The sequence below is a fragment of the Bos indicus x Bos taurus genome, chromosome 17 (genome assembly GCF_003369695.1).
Source record: "Bos indicus x Bos taurus breed Angus x Brahman F1 hybrid chromosome 17, Bos_hybrid_MaternalHap_v2.0, whole genome shotgun sequence".
Taxonomy (NCBI): domain Eukaryota; kingdom Metazoa; phylum Chordata; class Mammalia; order Artiodactyla; family Bovidae; genus Bos; species Bos indicus x Bos taurus.
Genome location: NC_040092.1, coordinates 19,417,017 through 19,442,671, shown reverse-complemented (window position 1 = coordinate 19,442,671; position 25,655 = coordinate 19,417,017). Strand labels below are relative to the sequence as shown.

The 25,655-nt window shown below is 43.3% G+C and overlaps 1 protein-coding gene across 1 annotated transcript in view; it reads right to left on the bottom strand.

The window, feature by feature from the left end:
• WDR66 (WD repeat domain 66) overlaps nucleotides 1-25,655 on the bottom strand; it is a 74,336-nt gene that overhangs the window by 23,815 nt on the left and 24,866 nt on the right. The window contains exons 10-19 of the mRNA XM_027566868.1: nucleotides 22,889-22,966; nucleotides 21,472-21,522; nucleotides 18,507-18,721; nucleotides 15,675-15,869; nucleotides 14,312-14,562; nucleotides 13,611-13,762; nucleotides 12,313-12,486; nucleotides 10,708-10,892; nucleotides 2,087-2,201; nucleotides 896-1,059 (exon numbers count right to left, since the gene is read on the bottom strand). Of these exons, the coding sequence (XP_027422669.1) occupies nucleotides 896-1,059; nucleotides 2,087-2,201; nucleotides 10,708-10,892; nucleotides 12,313-12,486; nucleotides 13,611-13,762; nucleotides 14,312-14,562; nucleotides 15,675-15,869; nucleotides 18,507-18,721; nucleotides 21,472-21,522; nucleotides 22,889-22,966 (1,580 nt within the window). The remainder of the gene's footprint in view (nucleotides 1-895; nucleotides 1,060-2,086; nucleotides 2,202-10,707; nucleotides 10,893-12,312; nucleotides 12,487-13,610; nucleotides 13,763-14,311; nucleotides 14,563-15,674; nucleotides 15,870-18,506; nucleotides 18,722-21,471; nucleotides 21,523-22,888; nucleotides 22,967-25,655) is intronic.

Here is a 25,655-nt window from a genome sequence, read left to right as displayed (position 1 = left end):
TCCATAAGGATCCTATAAAAGTCCCTGTTGTTGTCCCCTTCCCCACCCCTCCATTACACAGACAAGGAATCTAAAGATCAGAGATGCTAATCTCTGGGACCTAGGGCAGCCTAGGTCCCACAGCCAGCAGACAGCAGTCTTCAGATTCAAACCCATGTCTCTCTGACCTCAAAGTCTATGTCTCTCCTATGCCCGATCATGGGACTCTTCAGCCTCGCCCTAGGCAGAAATTCGCAGCTCAGGGCAGGGTGGTGAAAAGAGAAGACTGAAAATACACATTTCAGATAATACTCTTACTATTTCTGTAACACACATTTTGGAGATTCAGGCTTGATCTCTCTAGCTCGTGTGGATTTTCAGGCAACACAGTGAGAAGTATTTTGGGGGAAAGGGGCGTGGATTCATGAGGTAGGATTACACGGTCTCACCTGCAAATACCATGGGTCTCTGAGACAGAAGAGTAACCTGTCAGCCCGTTAATATGAACAAGTGTCTCAGGGAGCACCCTGAAGGCCATGCCTGAGTCTTGGCTGTCTTTATACCTGCAGGCCTACCACAGGGCCCAGGATGTTGTAGGGTGTTTTTGTTTTTATTTTTTCTAATATTTATTTATTTGTCTGAACCAGGATGCGGCATCTTTTATTTTTTTTAGTTGCAGCATTTGGGATCTTCAGTTGCAGCATATGAACTTTTAGCTGTAGCATGTGGGATCTAGTTCCCTGACCAGGGATAGAACCCGGGCCCCCTGCATTGAGAGCATGGAGTCTCAGCCACTGGACCACCAGGGAAGTCCTGTCATAGGGGTTTAATACCTGTCTGCTGTTGCTGAGTGAAAAGAAGGGGTGTACACGTGACACCCTCCTTAGGGGGCCAAGCTTTGCACCGCAACACACACCTTAAGTTGATTTCCCACTGCACCACTGACCGATCCTGCCCTCCTGCTGTGAAGGCACAGCAGCCGTCATAGGAAAGGGCCATGCCGGCTACCCCATTCGGGTGGCATATGAGGGCAGAGGTTTTATGTGGATTGCCATCAACTGGTAAGATCTGAAGTCCAACCTACAAAGGAAGAAAAGTGAAGTTGCTCAGTCGTGTTCGACTCTTTGCGACCCCATGGACTGTAGCCCACCAGGCTCCTCTGTCCATGCGACTCTCCAGGCAAGAATACTGGAGTGGTTTGCAATTTCCTTCTCCAGGGGATCTTCCTGATCCAGGAATCGAACCCGGGTCTCCCGCATTGCAGGCAGACACTTTAACCTCTGAGCCACCAGGGAAGACTAGAAAGGAAGAAGTAACTAGATATTCAGACTAAGATACCCAGGCCAAAGGCCAGACTTGGCACAGTCACCTGTCAGCTCCAGATCTGTTTATGCGAAGGACCTGCCGGTCTGGAACTGCCTTCTCAGTGTGTGAGGGCTGCATTTCAAGCATTTTACATGGCTGGGGCTTCACATACACTGCGCCCTGCAGGGTGGCCCCTTGGGAGAGAGATGCCTGGTTCTACCAGGGACACAGAAAGGAAACTTCCCTCTTACCTTCATGGTCAGATGTCCAGGCTTTTCCAGGATAATTATGGCATTTTATGATCTTATACTTTTCCATATGGATTTGTAGTTTTTTTTTTAATTTTAGTTAATTTATTTATTTGGCTGTGCCACGTCTTAGTTTCAGCATGCAGGATCTTTAGTTGCTGCATGTGAACTCTTAGTCACTGCAAGTGGGATCTAGTTCCCTCACCAGGGATCGAACCCAGGGTCCCTGAGTTGGGAGCTCACAGTCTTAGCCACTGGACCACCAGGGAAGTCCCTAGATTAGTTATTAAATGTACAACTAAGTGTAACTAACTTGTCTTCATAAGAAAAGGAAAGGAAAGGAAAAATCCTTCGGTGTACTTTGGGGAGTAAAGAAAACAAGGGAAGTCTCCTAAGAGTCGTCCTCACTCAATTATGGCAGTTTGCAGTGTGGAGCAGGATAAGAGTCTCGGGCTTGGGGAAAGCCAGTGTTCTTAAGTCTGGTAACACCTGTGGCTACTTCCCACTGCAGACACGCGGTCACCTTAGTGGGGCAGAGGGCAAACCGCTGGCACCTTGTCTCTGTTAATAAACACCACGTAGCGCTTCTGCAGTTCCAGAGTGGACTTCACTGGGAGGATTTGTATCTGCTCGATGGGAGATCCATACACCGGCCCGAGGAGTGTCTTCCTGCAAGAGAAAAAAAAGAAACGCGTTCTAAATTCCACAAATCTGAACGCAGGTTTTATGACTTGTTCCCTTTCACAATGCCTCATACGTTTTAAAGATCTTGTTTTTTTTTTTTTTTTTTTGATCATTTTAAAAGTCTTTATTGAATTTGTTACACTATTGTTTCTGCTTTATGTTTTGGCGTTTTGGCAGCGAGACGTGGGATTTTCACTCCCTCACGAGGGATTGAACCCACATCCTCTGCAATGGAAGGCAAAGTCTTAACCCCTGGACCATCAGGGAAGTCTACCCTATATGTTTTAAATTTTGAGTTTCTTGTCGCTTAACTAAGCCCACTGTTGTAAAGACCTCTCTCTCAACCGCTAATGGTGGCTGCAAATCAGAGGCAGCAGCTCCAGATGTTCCAGGGAAATTTCGCTTGTGAAGGATGCTCTTCCTGGCCGAGGCTCTGACTTTCCCCTTGACAGCTGAATGAAGGGAACATTATGCCTCGAGAATGCGTACACAAACAAGGGATGCAGAAAATGCTGCAAGGATGAGACGAGCATGGACAGGATGTGAGGAAACAGCCCCATCCTCCCAAGGTTGCCCAGGATCTTAGAGGGAGACCCCGTCTGGTGTCCAGAAATCTGACAGCAGGTCTGAGAGCAACTCAAGGGTCCCCCCAAAACTCTGTGCATCACACTCTAATGAATTGCACCCCTATCATGGTCAGATTTCTGATTTCAGATTCTCTTACGGTAATTAGGAACCTGATCCGAGGTGAGGCTGCCATAAGTGACCTCAAGCCTGGAGCTGCATTTGCTCTGCAGCTGGCAAAACCTGAGCTGCAGGACCCCTCCCTCATACACGTACCTTCTGAGGCCTGGGAGGGGCCCTTGCCATTTTTAATTTATTCCTAATTATATATCTTTTTAATTTAAAAAATTATATATATTTGTTTATTAACCAGTTAATTTATTTGGCTGCATCAGGTCTCAGCTCATGGGATTTTTGTTGCAGCGCATGGACTCTCTAATTGTGGTATGCAGACTCAGTAGTTCCAATGAGTATTTAGTCCCTCCCAAGCACGTGGAAGTGAAAGAAGAGAGTGAAAAAGTTGGCTTAAAGCTCAACATTCAGTAAACTAAGATCATGGCATCCGGTTCCATCACTTCATGGGAAATAGATGAGGATACAGTGGAAACAGTGGCTGACTTTATTTTGGGGGGGCTCCAAAATCACTGCAGATGGTGATTGCATGAAATTAAAAGACGCTTACTCCTTGGAAGGAAAGTTATGACCAACCTAAACAGCATATTAAAAAGCAGAGACATTACTCTGTCAACAAAGGTCCGTCTAGTCAAGGCTATGGTTTTTCCAGTGGTCATGTATGGATGTGAGAGTTGGACTATAAAGAAAGCTGAGTGCAGAAGAATTGATGCTTTTGAACTGTGGTGTTGGAGAAGACTCTTGAGAGTCCCTTGGACTGCAAGGAGATCCAACCAGTCCATCCTAAAGGAGATCAGTCCTGGGTGTTCATTGGAAGGACTGATGTTGAAGCTGAAACTCCAATACTTTGGCCACCGGATGTGAAGAGCTGACTCATTTGAAAAGACCCTGATGCTGGCAAAGATTGAGGGCAGGAGGAGAAGGGGATGACAGAGGATGAGATGGTTGGATGGCATCACTGCCTCAATGGACATAAGTTTGGGTAAACTCTGGGAGTTGGTGATGGACAGGGAGGCCTGGTGTGCTGTGGTTCATGGGGTCGCAAAGGGTCGGACACGACTGAGCGGCTGAACTGAACTAAACTGAAGCATGTGGGATCTTAGTTTCCCAACCAGGGATCCAACCTGCATCCCTGCATTGGAAGGCAGATTCTTAACCACTGGACCACCAGGGAAGTCTTTACATCTCTTTTTTAATAATAATAAAAAAAAGAGGACCCACAAATTCAAATACACTTCACATCCCACAAAACCTGAGTCTGCCCCTGAGTAAGGCCAGTAGCTTTTTCATCTTATATTTTAAACCCCTTGTTGTTTGGATATGTTTTCTCCCTGTATCTCCTGTACCCAGCCCGTATCTGGCGGGGACAGGAGACACTGTTTGTATGACTTTCTTGAGCACCTCTCTGTGCCAGGCACCGTGAGGGGCTCGGGACTCAGAAATGAGTGAGAGGTAGTTACTGCCATTGAGCTCATAGCCTTGCAGGGACAACAGCTGTGGAAGCACCATGAGGGGAGAAGTGAGGTGACAAGCAAACACGTGGCATGGAGCCTGCACTGGGGAAGGAGAGATGACATCTAGCAGCAGACATCCGAGTTTGCAAAGGCAGGAAAAACAGGGCAGTAACAGAAAAACAGGCAGTGGGAACAGGAGCTCAAACATATGGGATGTGGACTACTGCTTGAAACCTGCAGAAACGGTAAAGGGGAAAGGAGTTGGGGGAGGAGGGTGAAGGAAGGTAAAACCGAGATGGTGAGCATGGGCAAACTATGAAGGCAGACTTGACTGTGACTGCTGGGCTGCAGGATGCAGGGGGGGCCAGGCTGGATGATCCATGATCAGGCTCATATACGCAGAGAATTAGGTGAAGTGTCAAAAATACTAAAATAACCAGATGAGAGACAATGCATCAGCTAATTTTAAGTCATCTTTATCTAATCATTTGAGTAGAAATGTTTAAAGACCTTCCTCAGATATCATTGAGTAGGACTTCCCTGGTGGTCCAGTAGTAAGGAATCCATGCTTCTCATGCAGGGGGCCCAGTTCAGTCCCTGGTCAGGGAACTAGGATCCTGCATGCCATACGGTATGACCAAACAAAATAAAAACCAGTATTATTCAACGGGTAGATGCAGGGAAGAGGATGGTTAAGAGCACAGACGCTGGTAAGAATCCCAGCTCTGACCCTTAAAAATTAGGGGCAAGTTGTAAAGAAACTAGAACCTTCGTATATGGCTGGCAGGAATGTGAAGTGGTGCAGCTGCTGTGGAAAACAGTCGGGCGGTTCCTCAAATGGTTCAACATAGTTACCATATGATTCAGCAATTCCACTGCCAACTCTGTATCCAAGAGAAATGAAACAGATGTCTACACAGAAACCTGTGTACAAAGGTTTGTAGGAGCTGAAGAATAGAGACAACCCAACTGACAGCTATGGATGGAGAGACAAAACGTGGTCTGGCTATACAATGGAATACTACTTAGCCGTTAAAAGGGATGAAGCACTGACACAGACTACAACATGGTTGAACTTTGAAAACATGATGCTAAGAAGCCAGACATCAAAAGTCACATATCATATGATTCTATTTACATGAGGTATCCAGAACAGAAAAATCCATAGAGACAGAAAGTAGACTAGTAATTGCCAGGGATGGATAGTTGTGGTGGGGCGGGGGGTGGCCGGAGGGAAAGAAAGGGAATGGGGAATGATGGCTAGTGGGTTTGGGATATCTCCTTAGCGGGTAATGACAATGCTCTTGCATGGAATAGTGATGATGGTTACACAACCTTGTGAACATAGTAAGAAGCCACTGAAAATGGTAGATATCACAGTATATGAATTCCAGCTGAAATTACAAATAAGCAAAAGGAAAAGAGTTCAGCTATTCAACCCCTCTGGGCCTCAGGTTCCTTACTGGTAAAAAAGGGATCATGACGGTATTTTCTCCATAAGACTATGCTGCTGCTGCTGCTGCTGCTGCTGCTGCTAAGTCGCTTCAGTCGTGTCCGACTCTGTGCGACCCCATAGATGGCAGCCCACCAGGCTCCCCCGTCCCTGGGATTCTCCAGGCAAGAACACTGGAGTGGGATGCCATTTCCTTCTGCAATGCATGACAGTGAAAAGTGAAAGTGAATTCGCTCAGTCGTGGCCGACCCTTAGCAATCCCATGGACTGTAGCCTACCAGGCTCCTCTGTCCAGGGATTTTCCAGGCAAGAGTAGTGGAGTGGGGTGCCATTGCCCTCTCTTCCATAAGACTATAGTCAGCATTAAATAAGTTAATATATATATAAAGCACTCAGTACAGTTCAGGAGATAGTAGGATACTCAGCACATAGTAGGAGCTATGTAACTGCTACATAGTACTGCTGAATTTCTAACAATTTCATAAAATTAATGTCTTTTTCTTCTGATGGAAAACATTTTACATATTCATTGTGAAAATTTTCAAATATTTAGACAGAAAGTAGAAAAATCTACCCATAACTCTATATGGCTACACCCTTTATTCCAAGATAATCATGGGTAATAATTTGCTGTATACAACTTTATATATATATTCTAGCCCACCTAATTACAATTTTAGATTAAAATATATAAGTTATATAAATATAATTTTATATGAAAATATATTCATGCTTCTTTGGCAGTTTATCTCATTTATGTCTTACAGATATTTCCATGTTACTATGCAGAGAGCTATCTTCTCTTTTTTTTTTCCTTTTTCTAAAAGCAGCATCATGTTTCAGCGTACTGACAAGCCATCATTTAACTAATCCCCTATTAATGGACATTTGGAGTGTTTCCATTTTTAAAAATATTTTCAAACAAGACATCCTTTTACTTATGCCTTGGCATCCTGTGCGAGTATTTCTGCGGGCTACATTCCTAGAAGTCAGAAGACAGGCTGTAATTTAATAGAGGGTAACAAATTGCTCTCCCAAAAGGTTGTCCCCCTTTACACTACACCCCCCAGCCCAGCCGCTAGCAGCCCATTACAGCATCTGACGACTTTGCCAACACTTGATGCTATCGATCATTTTTATCTTTGCTAATCTGATTTGTGAAAAATGATGTCTTCTTTTCATTTGCATCTTTGATGTACTGGTAAGCATCTGCTCATAGGTTTATTGGCCTTTTTCTCTGAACTGCCTCTTCGTGTTCTTTCAAATATTTTTAAATGCATTTTAAAATTCTTTTGGATTTATCATCAAAAGGCAATTCCTTCCCAATTAAGTTGTGGTTACAGGGCTTTATTATTCCTACAGCTTAAAAGATGCTTTATGCCAGGGGTTTTACTTTGGAATGATGAGAATGTTTTAAAACTAGATGGAGGTAGGTGGTGAAAGGACTGAATACCACTGAATTGTTCACTTTACAATGGTTGGTTTTACATCATGTGAATTTTGCCTTAATAAACTATTTTTTAAGAAAGATGCTTTATACTAATTTCCAATTGCTCTTCAATGGCAGAAATGCCTGATTTCATAGCTCTAAATGAAAACATTAATTCGAAAAGATATACACACCCCTATATTCACTGCAGCATTATTTACAATAGCTAAGATGAGGAAGAAACCTACATGTCCATCAATAGATGAATGGATAAAGAAGATGTAGTGCATATATCCGATGGAATATAAATCTTGTCATTTGTGATAACATGGGTGGACCTGAAGGGTATTACGCTTAGTGAAATAAGTCAGACAGAGAAAGGTAAATACTGTATGATTTGAGTTATATATGGAAGCTAAAAAAAACAAGTGAACAAATATAACAAAATAGGAACAGAGTTATAGATACAGAGAACAAACAGGTGGTTGCCAGATGGGAGGAGGGTTGTGGGGGAGGAAAGAAATAGGAGAGGGAAATAAAGTGGTTCAAACTTCCAGTTACAAAATAAATGAGTCCCAGTTATGAAACGTACAATGCAGAGAATACAGTCAATAACTATGTAATATCCTTGTATGACAACATATTGTTGTGATCATCTTGAAATATATAGAAATAGGAATAAATGCACAGAAGCACTATGTTGTGTAACAAGAAATAATACAGTGTCATAGGTCAGTTATACTTCGAAAACAAACAAAGAAACTCTTAGAAAAAGGGACCAGATTTGTGGTTATCAGAGGGCAGGGGTTGGGGGGAAGGGGAGTTGGATTTAGGCAGGCAAAAGCCACGAACTTCCAGTTGTAAGAAAAATAAGCACTAGGGGTGTAACATATAACACGATAAATATAGTTAAGACTACTGCATGTTACAGATGAGAATTGTTAAGAGAATAAATCCTAAGAGTTCTCATAACAAGGAAAAAATGTTTTACTATTTCTTTAATTTTGTAGCTACAGGAGAGGACGGATGTTCACTAAACTTCCTGTAATAGCACTTCATGATGTATGTAAGTCAAATCATTACGCTGTACACCTTAAACTTATATAGTGCTGTATGTCAATTATATCGCAATTAAACTGGAATAAAAAATAACAGCAACAATAAAGGCAACAGGTGGAAACATTTTTTAAAACAAGAAAGATGCTCTATACCAATTTCCCATTGATCTTCAATGGCAGAACCTCCTAACCGCTCAGTTTTGAGTTCTCATTACTAACTGTGAGGAGGAACTCCAAGTCTGGGCAGCTCCATCCCCCAGCCACCTGCTCAGCCAACTTGGAGCTTCTCAGAACTGGGCACATCTATGGGATATTCTTTTTTTTAATGTTTATTTATTTGGCTGTGCTGGTTCTTAATTGTGGCACGGGGGAATCTTCAGTTATAGCATGCAAGCTCCTCGTTGCAGCATGTGCGATCTAGTTCCCTGACTAGGGATCGAACTTGGGCCACTGCATTGGGAGCACGGAGTCTTAGCCACTGGACCACCAGGGAAGTCCCTATGAGATAGTTTTTATCCAAAAAGCCTGTGTCCATTAAAGATGATGTATAAAGATTCTGAAATCTTCCCAAAACTCCATTTTACATATTTCTTTCAAATGTCTCCTTCCCAGTGTTTTAATAGCTTTAAAAAAAAATTGTGCTGTATTTCTTTCCTGTCCCTGCCACAATGACATGGCATGTCTCAGTCATTTTCCCATGGGCCCTTCTAAAAAGGGCAATCAAAAAAAAAAAAAGACCCTGAGTGATCTTGGCCTTTTGAGGACCTATCTTATCTGAGATACATTTCCAAAGGATGGTCTTCCTCAAGCATGGGGCCAGCTGCTGTGGTGTTTTCTGACTTCCTCCTCCCAGCTGGAGTCACCACAGCATCCTCACCTCTGTGAGGGCTGCATCGGGGACCAGCGATCCCAAAGAGAGGACAGAGTCACACGTGGGTTCAAGGGGCAAGTCCTGCCCTGACCAGCTCCGTGACCTTGGGCAGGTTTTGTTACCTGTCTGATCCACAGTGGCACGATCTTTTTGCAGGACTGTTGCAGATGAAATGGGATGATGAATGCAGGGCCCTGACGAAGGGGTGATGCACTGATCAGGAGGAGCAAACCCTGGACTCACAAGCCTAGCAGTGCAAGAGGGCAACCACAGGTGTAGACGTATTTCAGGATGGAGGCACCACTGCTCTAAGATGCTAAGCTTTGGATACCCTGGGCTTGGTCCTTTAACCTCTTCTCTATCCACCTTTCCCCTCCTGAACCTTCTCTTGTCTTATGCTTTAAACCACCAAGTGTGCTGACCTCAAATATGGATCTCCAGCCCAACCTCTAACTTGAACGCCACTTCCCCCAATAAAATGCAAATCTCATGGTGACAACAACATTGTTTTGTCTTCATTCCCATCTTCAGCACCTAGAACAGCACCTGGCTCTGGTAGGGGGCTCAGTAAACACTTACTGAGAGAACAAAGGGGGCTTCCCAGGTGGTGCTAGTGGTAAAGAACCCACCTGCCAATGCAGGAAATCCCTGGGTCGGGAAGATCCCCTGGAGGAGGAAATGGCAACCCATTCCAGTATTCTTGCCTGGAAAACCCCTTGGACAGAGGAGTCTGGAGGGCTACAGTTCATAGGGTGGGCTATAGTCCATATAGTGGGCTTGAGAGAAGAAAGAATGCTATCAAGTTGAACTTATAACTTCTCTAAGAACCAAGAATAAGAAAAATCAAACAGCTGGTAGTATTCAGGTGAATCCGCTTTTTTCCAGGAGAGAAGAACAGGAGATTCCATTGCACATGAGCAGCTTTTCTGGGGCTGTGGGGTCTGATGCCTTTGCTGAATCTCCATCTCCGAGGCCTGAGTACCTTATCCCTGTGAAGTGCTGGGCTCAGAAACAACGTTTCTGGGTTTGAATCCTGCCTCTGGCACTTCCTTTTTAAAATGTTTTTAGATGTTACCAATGCAGTTTATTATTTACTTATTAAAATTATTTTTGGCTGCACTGGCTCTTCATTGCTGCACAGGGACTGCTGGCCGTGGTATGTGGGCTTCTCTAGCCGCAGCACACAGGCTCTAGAGCGTTGGGCTCAGTCGTTGCAGTGCACAGGCTTAGTTGTCCCACAGATGTAGGCTCTTAGTCCCCCGAACAGGGATTGAACCCGCACCCCCTGCATTGGAAGGCGGATTCTTAACCACTGGACTGCCAGTGAAGTCCCTGCCTCTGGCACTTTCTAACCATGTGAACTTGAGCAAGGACAACTAACCTTATCTGTGCCTCAGTTTCCTACTTTGCAAAGTAAGAAGGGTTGTAATGGTAGGCAAGCTGTTTGCAGGTCCTTAAGGTGGGACTTGAAATAACCTGGGGACTGAGAAATTGATTTATGCACCATTTGCGGGAAGCTCCCTGGCTTACCTGCACATTTTTGTGGTAGAATTAAAAAGCTTCACTTTGTAGCCACTGTTGCAAATGAGCAGGAAGAGCTCCTTGGTGAGTGGCGGGTACCAGACCATACAGGTGGGATAGCTGCCCTGGTCGGTTCGGTGAATGTCCAGGACTGCCAGGTGGTCTTTGTAGCTCTTGAGTAGGTTATACTCAATCTACAGGGAAGCCCAGATGAACACACATGAGGACTGAGGTGAATGAAGTCAGTCAACAATCCTTTTGTCGGTGGAGACAGTATCAGGCCTTTTAAGAGGAGAATTGCCTGAACTTCTACACCTAACAAACTACCAATATGGAGTATCCGTTATGAGCAAGCTGATGCCATTTAATACAGCTCCCCAGCAGTGCAGTCCTGCTATGCCCATTTTGCAGATGAGAAAACAGATGTTCAGAGAGATTCTGTGGTTTTCCCAAGGTCACACAGCCAAGGAGCGGTAGAGTGAGAATTCAAATCTAGGTCCAACTAACTCCAGGACCTGAACTCTTACAACTTTGTTGTCCTGCTTCACTTAGCATTATCTTGGGAACTTTCTGTGAGTACGAACCAATTCATAGCTAGATCTCAGCTCTTGAAGTCATACATTCGCAGCCTGCTGAATTTCACCCATAGGTAGGTTTTGGTGGACAGACCGGGATGGATGGAAGGAAGGATGGATAGATGATGGGTGGATGGAAGAATGGACAGACTTCACTGGTGGTCCTCTGGCTAAGGCTCTGAAGTCCTAATGCAGGGGGCCCGGCTTTCATCTCTGGCTGTGGGACTAGATCCCATGTGCCACAATGAAGACTGAAGATCTCATGTGCTGCAACTAAGGCCTGGCGCAGTCAAATAAATAAATAAAATTTTAAATATATTTTTAAAAAAAGAATGGATAGAATAAAGGAAGTAAGGGGACAAAAGAAAGGAAGTTAAGACGGATACACAGATAAACCAATTCATTTTGAATCCTTTGGGCTCAATCATGTAATATCACATCTGCCACTGTCACTGCCTTTCCTTCTCGATCCTCTCTGGGTTGTCACATGGAGGTAACAGCCTGGGCCTGACCCCGAGACCCGGGAATTGTGAGTGTTGGCTTCCAAATGTCCACTGAGAGGCAAGGGTGGCTGAGCTGTCCATGCTGTGGGGAGGACCACCTCCGCTCCACCAACATGCCATTTCCCAGGCCCTCCTCACTCAGGACACGAGTCCCTGTGCAGTGTCAGAGCTGCATGAAAGCCAAGTGCCAACTCAGAATGGTTTTTGCTATTTTGTCATACATTCACTTTCTTTTTTAAAAGACATTTATTTTTTAAATTTATTCATTTGGCTGTGCTGGGTCTTAGTTGCAGCATACGAGATCTTCACCTGCCAACTCGAACTCTGAATTGTGGCATGTGGGATCCAGTTCCCAGACCATGGATAGAACCTGGGCATTGGGAACGTGGAGTCTTAGCCACTGGACCAGCAGGGAAGTCCCCATATATTCGTCTTCTCCAACACACACACATACTGGTTTTATGCCAGACTCCTGGGAAATAACAAGAATGAGACACGGTCCTGAGGACCAGACAAAGGAAAGCAAAGGAGCTCACCAGGAGTCTGTCTCTGCCGAGGCTCAGCAGTCGGGGCTCGTTGCTGTCCAGATGAACCCCAAACAGGATACTTCGAATGCTCTTGCGGTGAGAGCGCAGCCTTGCCAAGTATTCCCAGACCCTTCGTCTATGTTTGACTCTCACCACATAAACAGCCACAGTGAAACTTACATCCTGAGTATGAGGGAAAGAGTCGAAGTTACTCCATTTTTGATTTTGTAAGTTAAGAGTTATCACTGTGTTTTTTCATGCTAACTTTGCTTTTAGAGTATTTTATCCAAAAAGAAAACCTCTGTCTATTGGAACAAGTGGTAAAATAATACCCATTTTTGCAGATGAGAAAAATCAGAGTTCAAAGTGGGTAGTGGGAGGCAGTGGGGCGGGGAGGGAGGTGGTGGGGTGGGCAGAGATGGTATTTGTCTAACATTATGGTCTTACTCTCCTTGCTGGTCCCCGTGTCATTCTCTGTTGGAAACTGAAATCCTTACCCTTTATGCCTTTGTCATCCCTTCTCTTTATCCAGCTACACAAAATTTTAAAAGGTATGATTAAAAAATACATACATGATGGCTGAGAGCTCAACGGAGAGCAGACGGGAACAGCCTGAAGGGACAGGGGACACCTGAGTCGCTGTGCTGATGGGAAGTGAGTTGGAGTCAAGGATGTCAGCAGCTACTTCCCTGCATCCCCACCCCCTCTCCCAGGAGAAGTGGGGGGAAGGGAGAGGTCGGGGGTCCCGAAAAAAATCTTTACTGAGATTAAGAGCCCTATTCACAGAGGGAAGGAACAGAATCCAAAATGCTTGGCGGCAGACTTTGCCTTGAGATAAATGAGAATGTCATCTCGTCAGAAATCAAAGGGAAAGATGAAAGCCAGGATGCAGAGAGAGGGTTCCAAAAAACTCACAAACCAACATGAGCTGTCGGAGTGGCAGAGTCCGGAGTTGGGGAGTTCTGAGGCCCCTGTCTTGTTTTCAGGCAGAAGTGCCCCCACCCACCCACTGCCCCATTTCCCCCATCCCTTTCTCTTTTTATAACAGCTTTATTGAGATATAATTCACACCACACACAATTCACCCCCCAGAAATGTACAATTCAATGGACTTTAGTTTATTCACAGAGTTGTGTGTCCATCATCACGGTTTTAGAGCGTTTTCATGGCCCACCTCCCAAAGAAACCCATACCCTGGAGCCCCTGCTCCCCAAACCCCCCACCCCCCTGCACGTCCCAACTCCTCCCTCTTGAGGCTTTAAAGGAGGTTGCGGATCCACTGGACCACACTCAGTGAGGATACTCACAGCAGTCGCCATGTACTGGGAGTCATGGGAGAAACTGATGTGAGTCACGCTGCTTCTGGAGTATCTGAAAGGCTCTGAGATTGCACTTTCTAAGGACATTGCATCAAGAATGTAAACTGTCCCCTCTGTGAAGCCAGCTCCCAGCAGAGCTCCTAAAATCACAAGTCGGAGAACAAGGGTTGAAAAAGGCTTTCACTGGTACTTTCCTGGTGGCCCAGGGGCTAAGACTGAGTTCCCAGTGCAGGGGGCCTGGGTTCAGTCTCTGGTTAGGGAACTAGATACCAATCCGTATCAGCACTTGCAGTGAAGAGTTCACATGCTGCAACTAAAGACTCGGCATGCCGAAACTAAGAACCACACAGCTAAATAAATAAATACATTTAAAAAAAAAAAAAAAAGGAAAGAAAAGGACTACATTGACTCAAGAAATATCAACTCTGTGCTGAGCCTTGTCCTAGGTGCCAAGGAGACAGCAACGAACAGGAGAGACAAGGTCCTGAGAGGAAGAAGTAAACTGGAAAACATGGGATGAGACCAGGCGGTGCAGAGTTCTGCAGCATCCAGGGGGACCAGGCATCCCATCTGGCCTGGTGCGGGGAGTGGGTCAAGGTCACCCTCCTGGAGCTGCTACAGCCGAAGGCAGAGCCATTTGGGTCTGCTTTTGGTTTAGAACCTAAGACAGGTGGATAAAATGAAAATACCTTCAGGGTTGTAGGTCAGACTCTGAACTCCAAGCCCCTTCTCAAAGACCCTGCTGAAGAGGTATTTTTTCTGTTCATAATCCCACACTTTGATCATCCCGCAAAAACTTCCGATGGCGATGAGGGGCTGGTATGGGTGGCAGGAGATGGCACAAATGGCATCCCTGGGCTCGACAAATAACTTCTCAAGTTTAGTCCCATCTACTGTCAGGTGGTACACTGACGCGTCTGATGTTCCGATGATAAAATTCCTGTTTGCCAAGGAGAGACCAACCCGTATCAGCACTTGCAGGGAACAGGGCATGCCAGCAATTCTGCTTCTAATTGCACACGAAACGCCTCTGTCGTCTATAATTTAGTGACATTATTAACCCAGCATCTCCAAAAATACGCCACCAAAACCCAACAGCCTCCATTTGCAAGTGAAAAAGCCCACATTTCTACATGTAAATTGAGTCATTAAGTATGCAGATGGACAGTCAGTTGTACAATTAGCTAATCTGCACATGCAAATATTCATTTGTGTATGCAAATATGGTGCTGGGTGCACACATACAGATGTGCCTGCAAATACGGCAAGGGTAATTAAGCAGGCTCACAGATAATTCTGTCTTGAAATGTTATGGCTATTCACTATCAAATCCCTTTAACCATAGAGCTAGGACAAACTCAGCTCAGAGAAAGGAGACCAACCTACAATGAAGGACTCCAGAGGTCACTGAGATCAGAGCCATTTCCAGCTTCCTATCACTAAACATTCTTAATAGGAGAATGATGTTTCACTTAGAAAAAAAAGATTAAACAGTGATCGTAATCAGCCAAGGAGATCCATCTCTGACCCAGGGAAAGGCCTAACTAGAAAGGCCAGGTTCCTATTTCACATCCCAGGAACAGGAAGAATATACCACGGCACACAAACTAAAAGACACAGCTTTCTGACTGTTCCAATGATGAGGTTCATGAACGACTTCAACTGAGCGCTGAAGAAATGATGCTTTCGAGCTGTGTGCTGGAGAAGACTCTTGAGAGTCCCAAGGAGATCAAACCAGTCAATCCTAAAGGAAATAACTGAATATTCATTGGAAAAACTGATACTGAAGCTGAAGCTCCAATGCTTTGGCCACCTGATGTGAAGAGCCGACTCACTGGAAAAGAGCCTGATGCCGGGAAAGACTGAGGGCAGGAGGAGAAGGGGATGACACAGGATGAGATGGTTGGATGGCATCACCAACTCACTGGACATGAGTTTGAGCAAGCTCCGAAAGATAGTGAAGGACAGGGAAGCCTGGCATGCTGCCTGTGGTCCATGGGGTCGCAAAGACTCGGACACTCAGTGACTGAACAACAACAGTTAACAACTCACCTTACAACAAAATCGTCACTTTTTAGAGTGCAGTCTGGAGGATAGTTTGTATTTTCGGCTGGAGGGGCTGCTGGGGTCTTTGAAAAGGACAGGGATCTTATGGAGCTGAGTTTGAAGTGGCTGTACCAGTTCACAATGGAGAGGGTGTGATCATAGAACTTGATGTTGCCCCGAATGTCACCTGTGACAATATAGCTGAAAACAGAGGATAAAGTCAGTTTGTTAAATGATGGTGGTGGTGGTGGTGGTTTAGTCGCTAAGATGTGTCCAACTCTTTGTGATCCCATGGACTGCAGCCCGCCAGGCTCCTCTGTCCATGGGATTTCCCAGGCAAGAATACTGGAGTGGGTTGCCATTTCCTTCTCCAGGGGATCTTCCCGACCCAGGGATCGAAGCCAGGTCTCCTGCATTGTAGGTTAAATAATGATACTGAGTATCATCTATTGAACACATATGCCAGCCTCTGGACTCCAGGCGTTGTTAAAAACTTTCACTGAATATGGCCCCATGTGGCTGATTTTACTGTCATTCCCAGTTCACGTTTGGGAAACTAAGGTTTAAGGCCTGGGATTGCCAGATTTAGCAAGTAAAAATGCAGGATACTCAGTTAAATTTGAATTTCAGATGAACCACGAGTAAATTTCTAGGATAAGTATGTCCCAAATAGTGTATGCTCCCAAATGCAACTGCTTCATGCAGTATTTGGGACATATATATATATATATATATATATATATAAAATTTATTTTCTGCATCAGGTCTTAGTTGCAGCATGAGGGATCTTGAGTTCCACACTCAAATCCTTCATTGTGCAATGTGGGATCTAGTTTCCTGACCAGGGATTGAACCCAGAGTCCCCAGCATTGGAAGATCAGAGTCTTAGCCACTGGACAACCAGGGAAGTCCCGGGACACACTTAAACCTGGCAACCGTTTCAGGGCCACATGGCTAGACTATGCAGGGGTCCAAGTGTATGGAACACAAAGTCCATGCTCTCTGCTTTCCTCTGCCTTGCCCTCCAAGGTCAGTCCTGTGCAACGGCTGTGGGCAGTGATTTCCATTCTCTACCACAGACTACAGATGACAAGAGTCCAGCTACCATTCCTCTGAAGTCACACAGGCTGGCAGTGGGACACAGGGAGACAACTGCTGTGAGAGGGATCGTAAAACCCTGTCCAGTCATCACAGCCAAAGGCAGTGCTGCGTGACAAAATGGTTTTTATTTCCTCAGGGCCATCCCAATGAGCTTGCTTTTTTTTAAGCCTCTGACATAATTCTAATCACGGGGGTAGGTGGGGGATGAATTTTCTCATATATATATATATTTATATATGAAAAGCGATTAAATGAGGTTTCTGATTAATAAGCAAGGCAAGTGGGCAGAGTAATTGGCTAGAACGGCATTCACTGCCCTCTGCTGGACAGAAACAGCAAAACAAGGAGAATTTTTTTTTTTTTTTCTCCTGTGTTTCTTAAGACTTTTTCCTGCAAGGGCTCCCTGGTCCTGGCGGGGGTTTTTTGTTTGTTTGTTTTGTTGTTGTTTTGGCCGCATCACTCAGCATGCAGGATCTTACTTCCCCAACGAGGGACTGAACCCTCATTCTCTCCCTTGGAAGTGCAGAGTCAACCACTGGACTGCAGAGGAAGTCCCCTGGCTGTGTTTTACTTAACATGGAGAGAGGGGAACCCCGGCATGGTCTTCCCTGGGTCCTATCTCTCAATGATTAAAGTTGACTGCTTCATCAAGTGTGATTCTACTGCTATCTTTTCCCACCAACTGGGTGAAGATGACGATCTGCATTTCTCTATGCAAGCCACATCAGGGCCTCACTGTTATTAAAGAAAGGGGAAGACCTTTAATATAGACCCTAAATTAAAGAAAGGAGAAGGAGAGCAACAGGCCTTTGGAGAGCAGAGGGCACAGTGACTTCCACTACGTGGGCAGGGTCCTCGTCATGAGGCAACTATCTCTAGCACTTTGGGGCACTTCCCTAGCACCCTGACAAGGGCTGTTGTACCTAGAGCTCCCCTGTGCCAGAGAGCATGCTAAGAGTTTTACAATCCTTGGGACGTTCCCTTGTAGCCCAGTGGTTAGGACTCAGTGCTTCCACTGCAGGAGACATGGGTTCAGTCCCTGGTCAGGAAACTAAGATCCAGCAAGCCATCCTCACAAAATCACTCAGAGAGGGACAGTGTTACGGTGCCCACTTTACAGATGGAAGGATGGAGGTTTGGCACATTTAAGTCCCTTGTCCCAAATCACTCAGCAAGGAAGGAATGTATTTGGCATGTGAACCCCTTTATGTCTGAGGCTAAGGCATAAGGCTGGGATCAGTTGTGGATCCCCACAGCCCCTCAAAATCAAAGCGTTAAGGAACTCTATAAAGTTTTGTTGTATTTCATCTTTTCATGATTGGCAAATGTTATTTTGTCATCAGAAAAAAAAATAGCTCTTTATGCCATTTTCTTCCACTGAAAGAATGTAAAATTTAGGGTGTGAAATAAGTCTAATTAGAGCAAAAGAAAAAAACAAAACAGTTACTTTTTGTTTCACCAACCCCAAAGGGTTGCGTTTAAAAGTAATGCATGCCCATGCAATTTTTTTTTAAATAAAAGCAACCCAATTAGTACAAATGAGACTATAAAAAGAAGTAAATCCACCCCTGTCCTTAATCTTGGTTCTCAGTTCTTTTCCTCAGAGGCAGCCAGTGTTCCGTTAAATTGGTTCTCCCCAGAAACAATCTTTGCATATACAAAATATGTATCTACCTCCAAAAGGGTTTTTAGATAAGTTTATAATCTTCTACAGCTACTTTTTCATTCACTAATTACCTGTCAACTGTAGTGAGCACAGTGATACCCTCCTTCTGCAAATGAACCAGTTTGCAAGGTTTGATATGGGGAAAGCCCATGGAGGAGGAGGCAGATGGCAGTGGGCGGTAAATGTCCCAGACAACCAGCTTCCCTTCCATCGTCGCGGACAGTATTTGGGTTAAATTCAAATGAAAGACAGACTGGCTAAATTTTCCCACGAGCTTGTTGAATGTCTGTATTTCAAAAGACAGGTTACACGTTATATGTACAAGTTATCGTTGATGGTAAATATAAAACAAAACATTTATCAGCACAACGTTTTATAATGTTTTACCTAAATATAGTAGGAAAAAATAAAGTAAAAAAAATAACTTAAAAAACACTTCCCTGAGGATTGCCATGATCCAGGCAGTTCTGAACCTCTGAGGGTTTGCTAAGAGCAAGTGAAGGGCTACGTACGGGCTTAAATGGTTTGCTTAAAGCAAAAGAAAGAGTGGTTAATCATTGTTTATACCTGCACAACTTCTCTTTCAGAGTTTTCAGAGACTGATAAGGAAACTAATGTCTGTCATGAACAAAAGCATGCTCCAGCTGTAAAAAATCATAAAACAATTCTCCCAGTCTTCTTCTGATCATAAATCATCTTCCCATCAGTGGAAAGTAAGTGCTTTACACAGAAATGCCCCTAAGATTCCTTAGTAAATGTATGCTACGTAGGATAAGGCACCAGGCCATCTTTCTCTGACAGTGTCCTAGAGATGAAGTATAGAAAGAACGCAGAGCAGCGAGTGAACCCTTGGTGAATGTTTACTGAATGAATACACGAAGGAAGTCAGTGATCTGTCTTATGATACAGCAAGTCTGCTGTCTGGCTCTACTTAGGCAGAGAAAATCCTAGGGTAGACCTCTGTGAGGTCAGTAGAAGTACAACTGGTCAAGCACAAACAACAGCACATTCTGTCTAAAAGCAGCCCTGTTCAACACAAGGCGTTTTTATCATTTCAAACTGCAGCCGATTTTCATTCTTTGTGGATTCCATTTTCGTGAATTTACCTACATGCTGAAATGTATGTGTAACTTCCAAAGCAATCCTCGTGGCACCTCACAATCATTTGCAGATGTATGCGTGTGCCGAGTGGCAAAAAACTTGACATTCCCAGCTGAGGTCAAGCAAGGCAATTCTCTGTCTGGTTTCAGCTCTCAGGAAGCAAGTGTCCTTAGCCTGGTCTTTACTGCCATGATATTTGCTCTTTTTTGGGGGGGCGGTACTTTTTATTGGTGATTTTGGTATTTAAATTGGCTCCTGAACATAGTATTAAAATACCATATGGTGCTCTTGGAACACGAGAAGGCTGTGACATGCCTTCCAGAGAATTCACCTGTGTTAGATAAGCCTCATTCAGGCATGAGTTCTACCTGGTGCTGTCAACCTTGAGTCTAATGTTAAGGAACTAACGTTATAAATTAAATACGGTGTCTTTAAACAGAAATATGCATAAAACAAGGTCATGGATCTGTCAGTCGATGAAAGTATGGTGGTGACCCTAAGCTGGCAGGAACCTGTTCTTACAACTCTCCTAGGAGCAACGATTCAGCATCCACTAATTCAGGTCTGCAGAGACCTTACAGAATTTAACTATGGCAAATAACGAGAATCGACTATTTAGTTTTTGATACTTCGAGTTATAAAAAGCTGAGCTTGCAGACAGAATCATCTTCTTGCCTTGTGTCCACTGTCTCTCTCTCTTTATTTTTTCTTCCTGCATGCTTGCTTGAAAAGTAAAGTTTTATAGACTGAATCAAAAAAGAAGAAAGGAAACAGAAAAACCATCATAAGGTGCACACTGAGAGCAGGTTACACGAGTATCAGAAACAGAACCTGATGCAGGAGACAGGACTCAAGGTCCACCCCCGGCGCAATCGCTCAAGGAGAGCCGGCCGGATAAAATGCTTCTGCTAACACCTGGCTCACCACCCTCCTACTGGACCTTAAACAGCTAAACACCCAATATCCGTTTTTAAAATTTGGTTTTGGCTGCGCTGGGCCTCAGTTGTGGCACACAGGATCTTACGTTGTGGCTCGCGGGATTCTCTAGTTATGGCACATGGGCTCACTTCAGTTTCGGTGCGTGGGCTTGGTTGCTCCAAGGCATGTGGGATCTTAATTCCATGACCAGGGAACGAACCCACGTCCCCTGCATTGGAAGGTGGATTCTTAACCACTGGACCACCAGGAAAGTCCCTCCATATCATTTTTTAATTGTTCTGAAAACTAAGAAGCTTAAGGATCCACTCATGTCCAATGACTTTACTTAGTGACTAGTGAAGTCACTCAGTCGTGTCCGACTCTTTGCGACCCCATGGACTGTAGCCTACCAGGCTCCTCTGTCCATGGGGTTTTCCAGGCAAGAGTACTGGAGTGGGTTGCCATTTCCTTCTCCAGGGGATCTTCCCAACACAGGGACTGAACCCGGGTCTCCCGCATTGTAAGCGGACGCTTTTACCATCTGAGCCACCAGGGAAGTCTTTACTTACATCACCCCAAATTAACTTTCATCCTTTGTCACAGGCACACATACATTATAAAAGCCACCACTTTCTTGGGTATTTGCTTGTGGTAGTAAATTTCCTTTGCCATTTATTTTCAATATTGCAGGATAAATTTATAATTTTTTCAAACTTTTAATTTTGTATTGGGGTATAGTCAATTAACAATATTGTGGCCGTTTCAGGTGAATAGCTAAGGGACTAAGCCATACGTATACATGTACCTCTTTGCCATTTATTTGTATTCTATATTATTTTGACAAACCCTTCCATTATTTTAAATTGACCATTCAGTATGGTAAAGGACCTAAGTAAAAATTTCAAATTATTTCCCAATATCAGGACACACACAGAGCACCCCAAAGTGACTAGGCTGACACACACATGCTTATTTCCTACAAAGTCAGGCATATAAAAGCACAACAGGCATACTCACTTTTTCTGTTAAAAGTGGGGCACTGTGAACAAGTATGCCTCCCTCTGGATACTGATAAGCACAGAAAAAAAAATCACTACTTTAAAAAAAGACATTTCCAAAAGAAAAGCAACATAACAGCAAAATCAAAACAAATGCATCAAAACGGGGTCAGAGCTTTTCAATTTCTACAGGGAGGAGAACCTGCTGTCTCCAGGAACATCTGAAAACATGCTGAAAGAAAATAAATAATGCCACAAATGACTGTGATTTTAAGTCGTTGTTAATGCAGATCTGACTTCTGCATTTATAAGGTTTTAAGCTATCATTAATACCTGAAGTAATGAGTTATCACTGTAAATCAGCAACTCAATTGTCTTGCATTTTTTATTGAGGGAAAATTCACATAACATAAAGTTAATCTTTAACCATTTTAAAGTGTACACCTGAGTGGCATCTAGTACATAACCAGTGCTATGCAACTGTTATTCTCTTTGGTTCCAGGACACTTCCATCACCCCAAAAGGAACCCCCCCTATCATCAAGCAATCACCCCCCATCCCCTACTCCTCCACTCCCTGACAGCCACCATTCTTCTTCCTGTCTCTATGGATTCAGGTATTCTGAAAACTTCCTATGAATGGGATCATATGGTGTTTGGCTTTTTGTGTCTGGCTTCTTTCATTCAGCCTAATGTTCCCAAGGTTCATCCACAGTTGCAGTAGGTGTCGGCACTTCATTCCTTTTAAAGACTAGTTTATGTTCCATATGTGGATAGACCACACTGGGTTTATCCATTCATGAGTTGATGGACATTTGCTCCTATCTTTTGGGTATTGTGTATAATGCTGTTGCTGTGAATATCTGTATATAAGTATCTGTTTGAATGCCTGTTTTCAATTCTTTTGGGTATATACCTGAAAACTGGTGGGTCGTATGGTAATTTTATGTTTACATTTTTATGTCTTTTTAATATCATGATTTTGCCCTGTGTCAGTATACATTATCACCAATCTGTTTGCTAATCGGGGGTTCAGGATGGGGGACACATGTACACCCATGGCTGATTCATGTCAATGTGTGGCAAAAACCACTACAATATTGTAAAGTAATCAGCTTCCAATTAAAATAAATTAATTTTTTAAAAAAGGGAAAAGAGTCCAAGATTTGAAAACTCCTATATCTTAGGCCTTAAATACATTCAAAAAAATATTCATTAATTTAAAAAATTAAATAGAATTTAAATTATGTGCTTCTGACTTAATATGCTAATTTTCAGTGGGACTAAAATAAATGCTATAATTAAATCAAAACACTTTAATATGTTTATTGCTTTTTAAGTAGATACTATATTGTTACATTACCAAAACATCTGTACTCAAAGAATAAACAGATACTTGTCCATATATTTAAAACAAATGAAAACAGTTTTACTTACCCACGTATAATATATTACTTGTGTTTTACTATTGCTCACCAATTCTTTATTATTTGTTGGATTAAAAATTAGGTAGTTCTGAAATATAAAATATTAAAATATATTATGTTATAATAAAAAATTTTCTGTTTCTCTCTGGTTAAGTTGAATGTTGCTGCTGCTGCTGCTGTTGCTAAGTCACTTCAGTCGTGTCCGACTCTGTGCGACCCCGTAGACAGCAGCCCACCACGGTCCCCTGTCCCTGGGATTCTCCAGGCAAGAACACTGGAGTGGGTTGCCATTTCCTTCTCCAATGCATGAAAGTGAAAAGTGAAAGTGAAGTCACTCAGTAGTGTCTGACTCCTAGTGACCCCATGGACTGCAGCCTACCAGGGTCCTCCGTCCACGGGATTTGCCAGGCAAAATAAATAATATTTTGGGGACTTCCCTGGTGGTCCAATGGTTAGGTCTCTATACTTCCACTGCAGGGGGCATAGGTTCAATCCCTGGTAGAGGAACTAAGATCCCACAAGCCAGGTGGTGTGGCCAAAAAATAAAATTAAATTAAATAATATTTTTAATTAAAATAAATAACCGAGTATGAATATAAAACAGAAAACACATGGCATTTTAGAAGCAATAGGAATATAACTGAAATACTGAGTGTGAAAATTAATAAACTCGAGTTTCCTTTCTTATTTAGTCTTATTTACTGTAATTCATCATCTATAAATTGGAACAAGCAAAAGTAAACCAGTATTCACCAATAACCTTTATTCTGTGTCCTTTTGGACAAAGGCTGCTGTGTACTGATTTCTAAATTTGACGGGGCCACAAGGGAACTTGGAATGAATGCAAAATATTGGAAAGATTTTCCGATTCCTGCCAAGATGGTGAATAGCATGGGTTGCCTGGCTCCCTTCCCAAAAACCAACCCTGTGGATACTATAGAAGTGAAGGAAACCTGAAATGCAGAACAACTACAACAAATGAGGAATCCCTGCGGACACTTAAGTGCAAGTCTTGAAATGATATGTGTGCAGGAGGCAAGTGGCTGCAATCTGACAGGAAGGGGTGCACAGGAGGCAGCTTTGAGAGACAGGTTCAAGAAATGCTTTTTAAGTTCCGTTCCTGCCCCTTCCATCCCATCACTGACTCCTTGCCCCTTGCTTGCTGCATCACTTCAGGAATGTAAGCTACCATGGCTAATGTCTGAGGATCAATTTCAGGACAGCACAAAGGTCTGGGTGGGGTGAAGACCTAGTGAAAGGAAGTACATGGATGAGGCTTCACAAAGACTGAAAATCAGCCTCAAGTCACCTCAGTCTCTGATTAGATGGAGGTGACTGCTTTGCCAAAGGCCCCAAAGAAGCAAAACTAAGTCTTCCTTGGAGGAAGTTATTATCATCCTGAGCCTCAAATTATTCCTATTCTTTTTAAAGTACAACATCAGGCATTCAATGAAAAATAACCAGGCATATGAAAGAGTCATATGACTGAAAAGGAGGGAGATGAGTGATCTACAGAAAGAGAACACCAGATAATTTTTATGGCTGAGTGTTCCACTGAATGTATGTACCACATCTTCTTTATCCATTCATCTGTTGATGGACACTTAGGTGGCTTCCACATCTTGGTAATTGTAAATAATGCTACTTTGAACATTGAGGTGCGTGTATCTTTGTGAACCAGTAATTTTTTCCAGATATATGCCCAGGAGTGGAATTTCTGAGTCATATGGAAGTTCTATTATTAGCTTTTTGAAAAACCTCTATATTGTTTTCCAATGGCTGAACCAATTTACATTCCCAGGTGTACAAGGGTTCCCTTTGCTCCACACCCTCACCAATATTTGCTATATGTGGCCTTTTTGATGATAGCCATTCTGATATGTGTGAGGAGATAGCTCATTGTGGTTTTGATTGGCATTTCCCTGATGATTAGCCACAAGATAACTCTATTTTTAAAAAGAATCAAATGGAACTTTTAGATCTGAAAAAAAATAGCTTTAAAAACTCAAAATATGGTTTAACAGAAAATTAAATATAGCCAAATAAATAATTCGTTAGTAGAAAAGGAGCTACTAGGGAAGCCCAATTAACAGTAAAAAAGGAAGATAAATTACAGGAGAAAAGATCCAGAATGAAGCATAAAGACACAGAAGAACAGAAAAGAGAATAAAAGACCTTTGGGACAGGCTGAAAAGGTCTAACTTACATATAGCTGGAGTCCCGGAAGGAAAGGAAAGAAAGAATGTGGCAGAAATAATGTTTGAAGAGACAATGGCCAGAGTTTTCCAAAACTGAGGAAACATGGCATCTCAAGTTCAAAAAACCCAAAGGATAAAGTTTAAAAAAAAAAAACAAAACCAACAACATGTCCATACACACATATATACACCATCCATTGAAAAACTGCTGAAAACCAAGAGAAAATCTTAAAAGCAGCTAGAGGTGGGGGAAAAGACACAACTTTTAAAAAAATTTAGCAGTAAGGTTGACAGTTGTGGGACTTCCCTGATGGTCCAGTAGTTAAGAATCCACCCGTCAATGCAGGGGTCATGGGTTCAATCCCTGGTCCAGGAAGATTCCACATGCTAAGCAGCAACTAAGCCCTAGAGTCCATGCTCTGCCATAAGAGAAGCCACCTCAATGAGAAGCTCTCACACCACAACTAGAGAAGAGTCCCTGCTCACAACTAGAGAAAGCTCGTACGCAGCAACAAAGATCCAGTATAGCCAAAAACATTTTTTGTAATTTTTTAAAATAAAATTCTATAAAATTAAAAA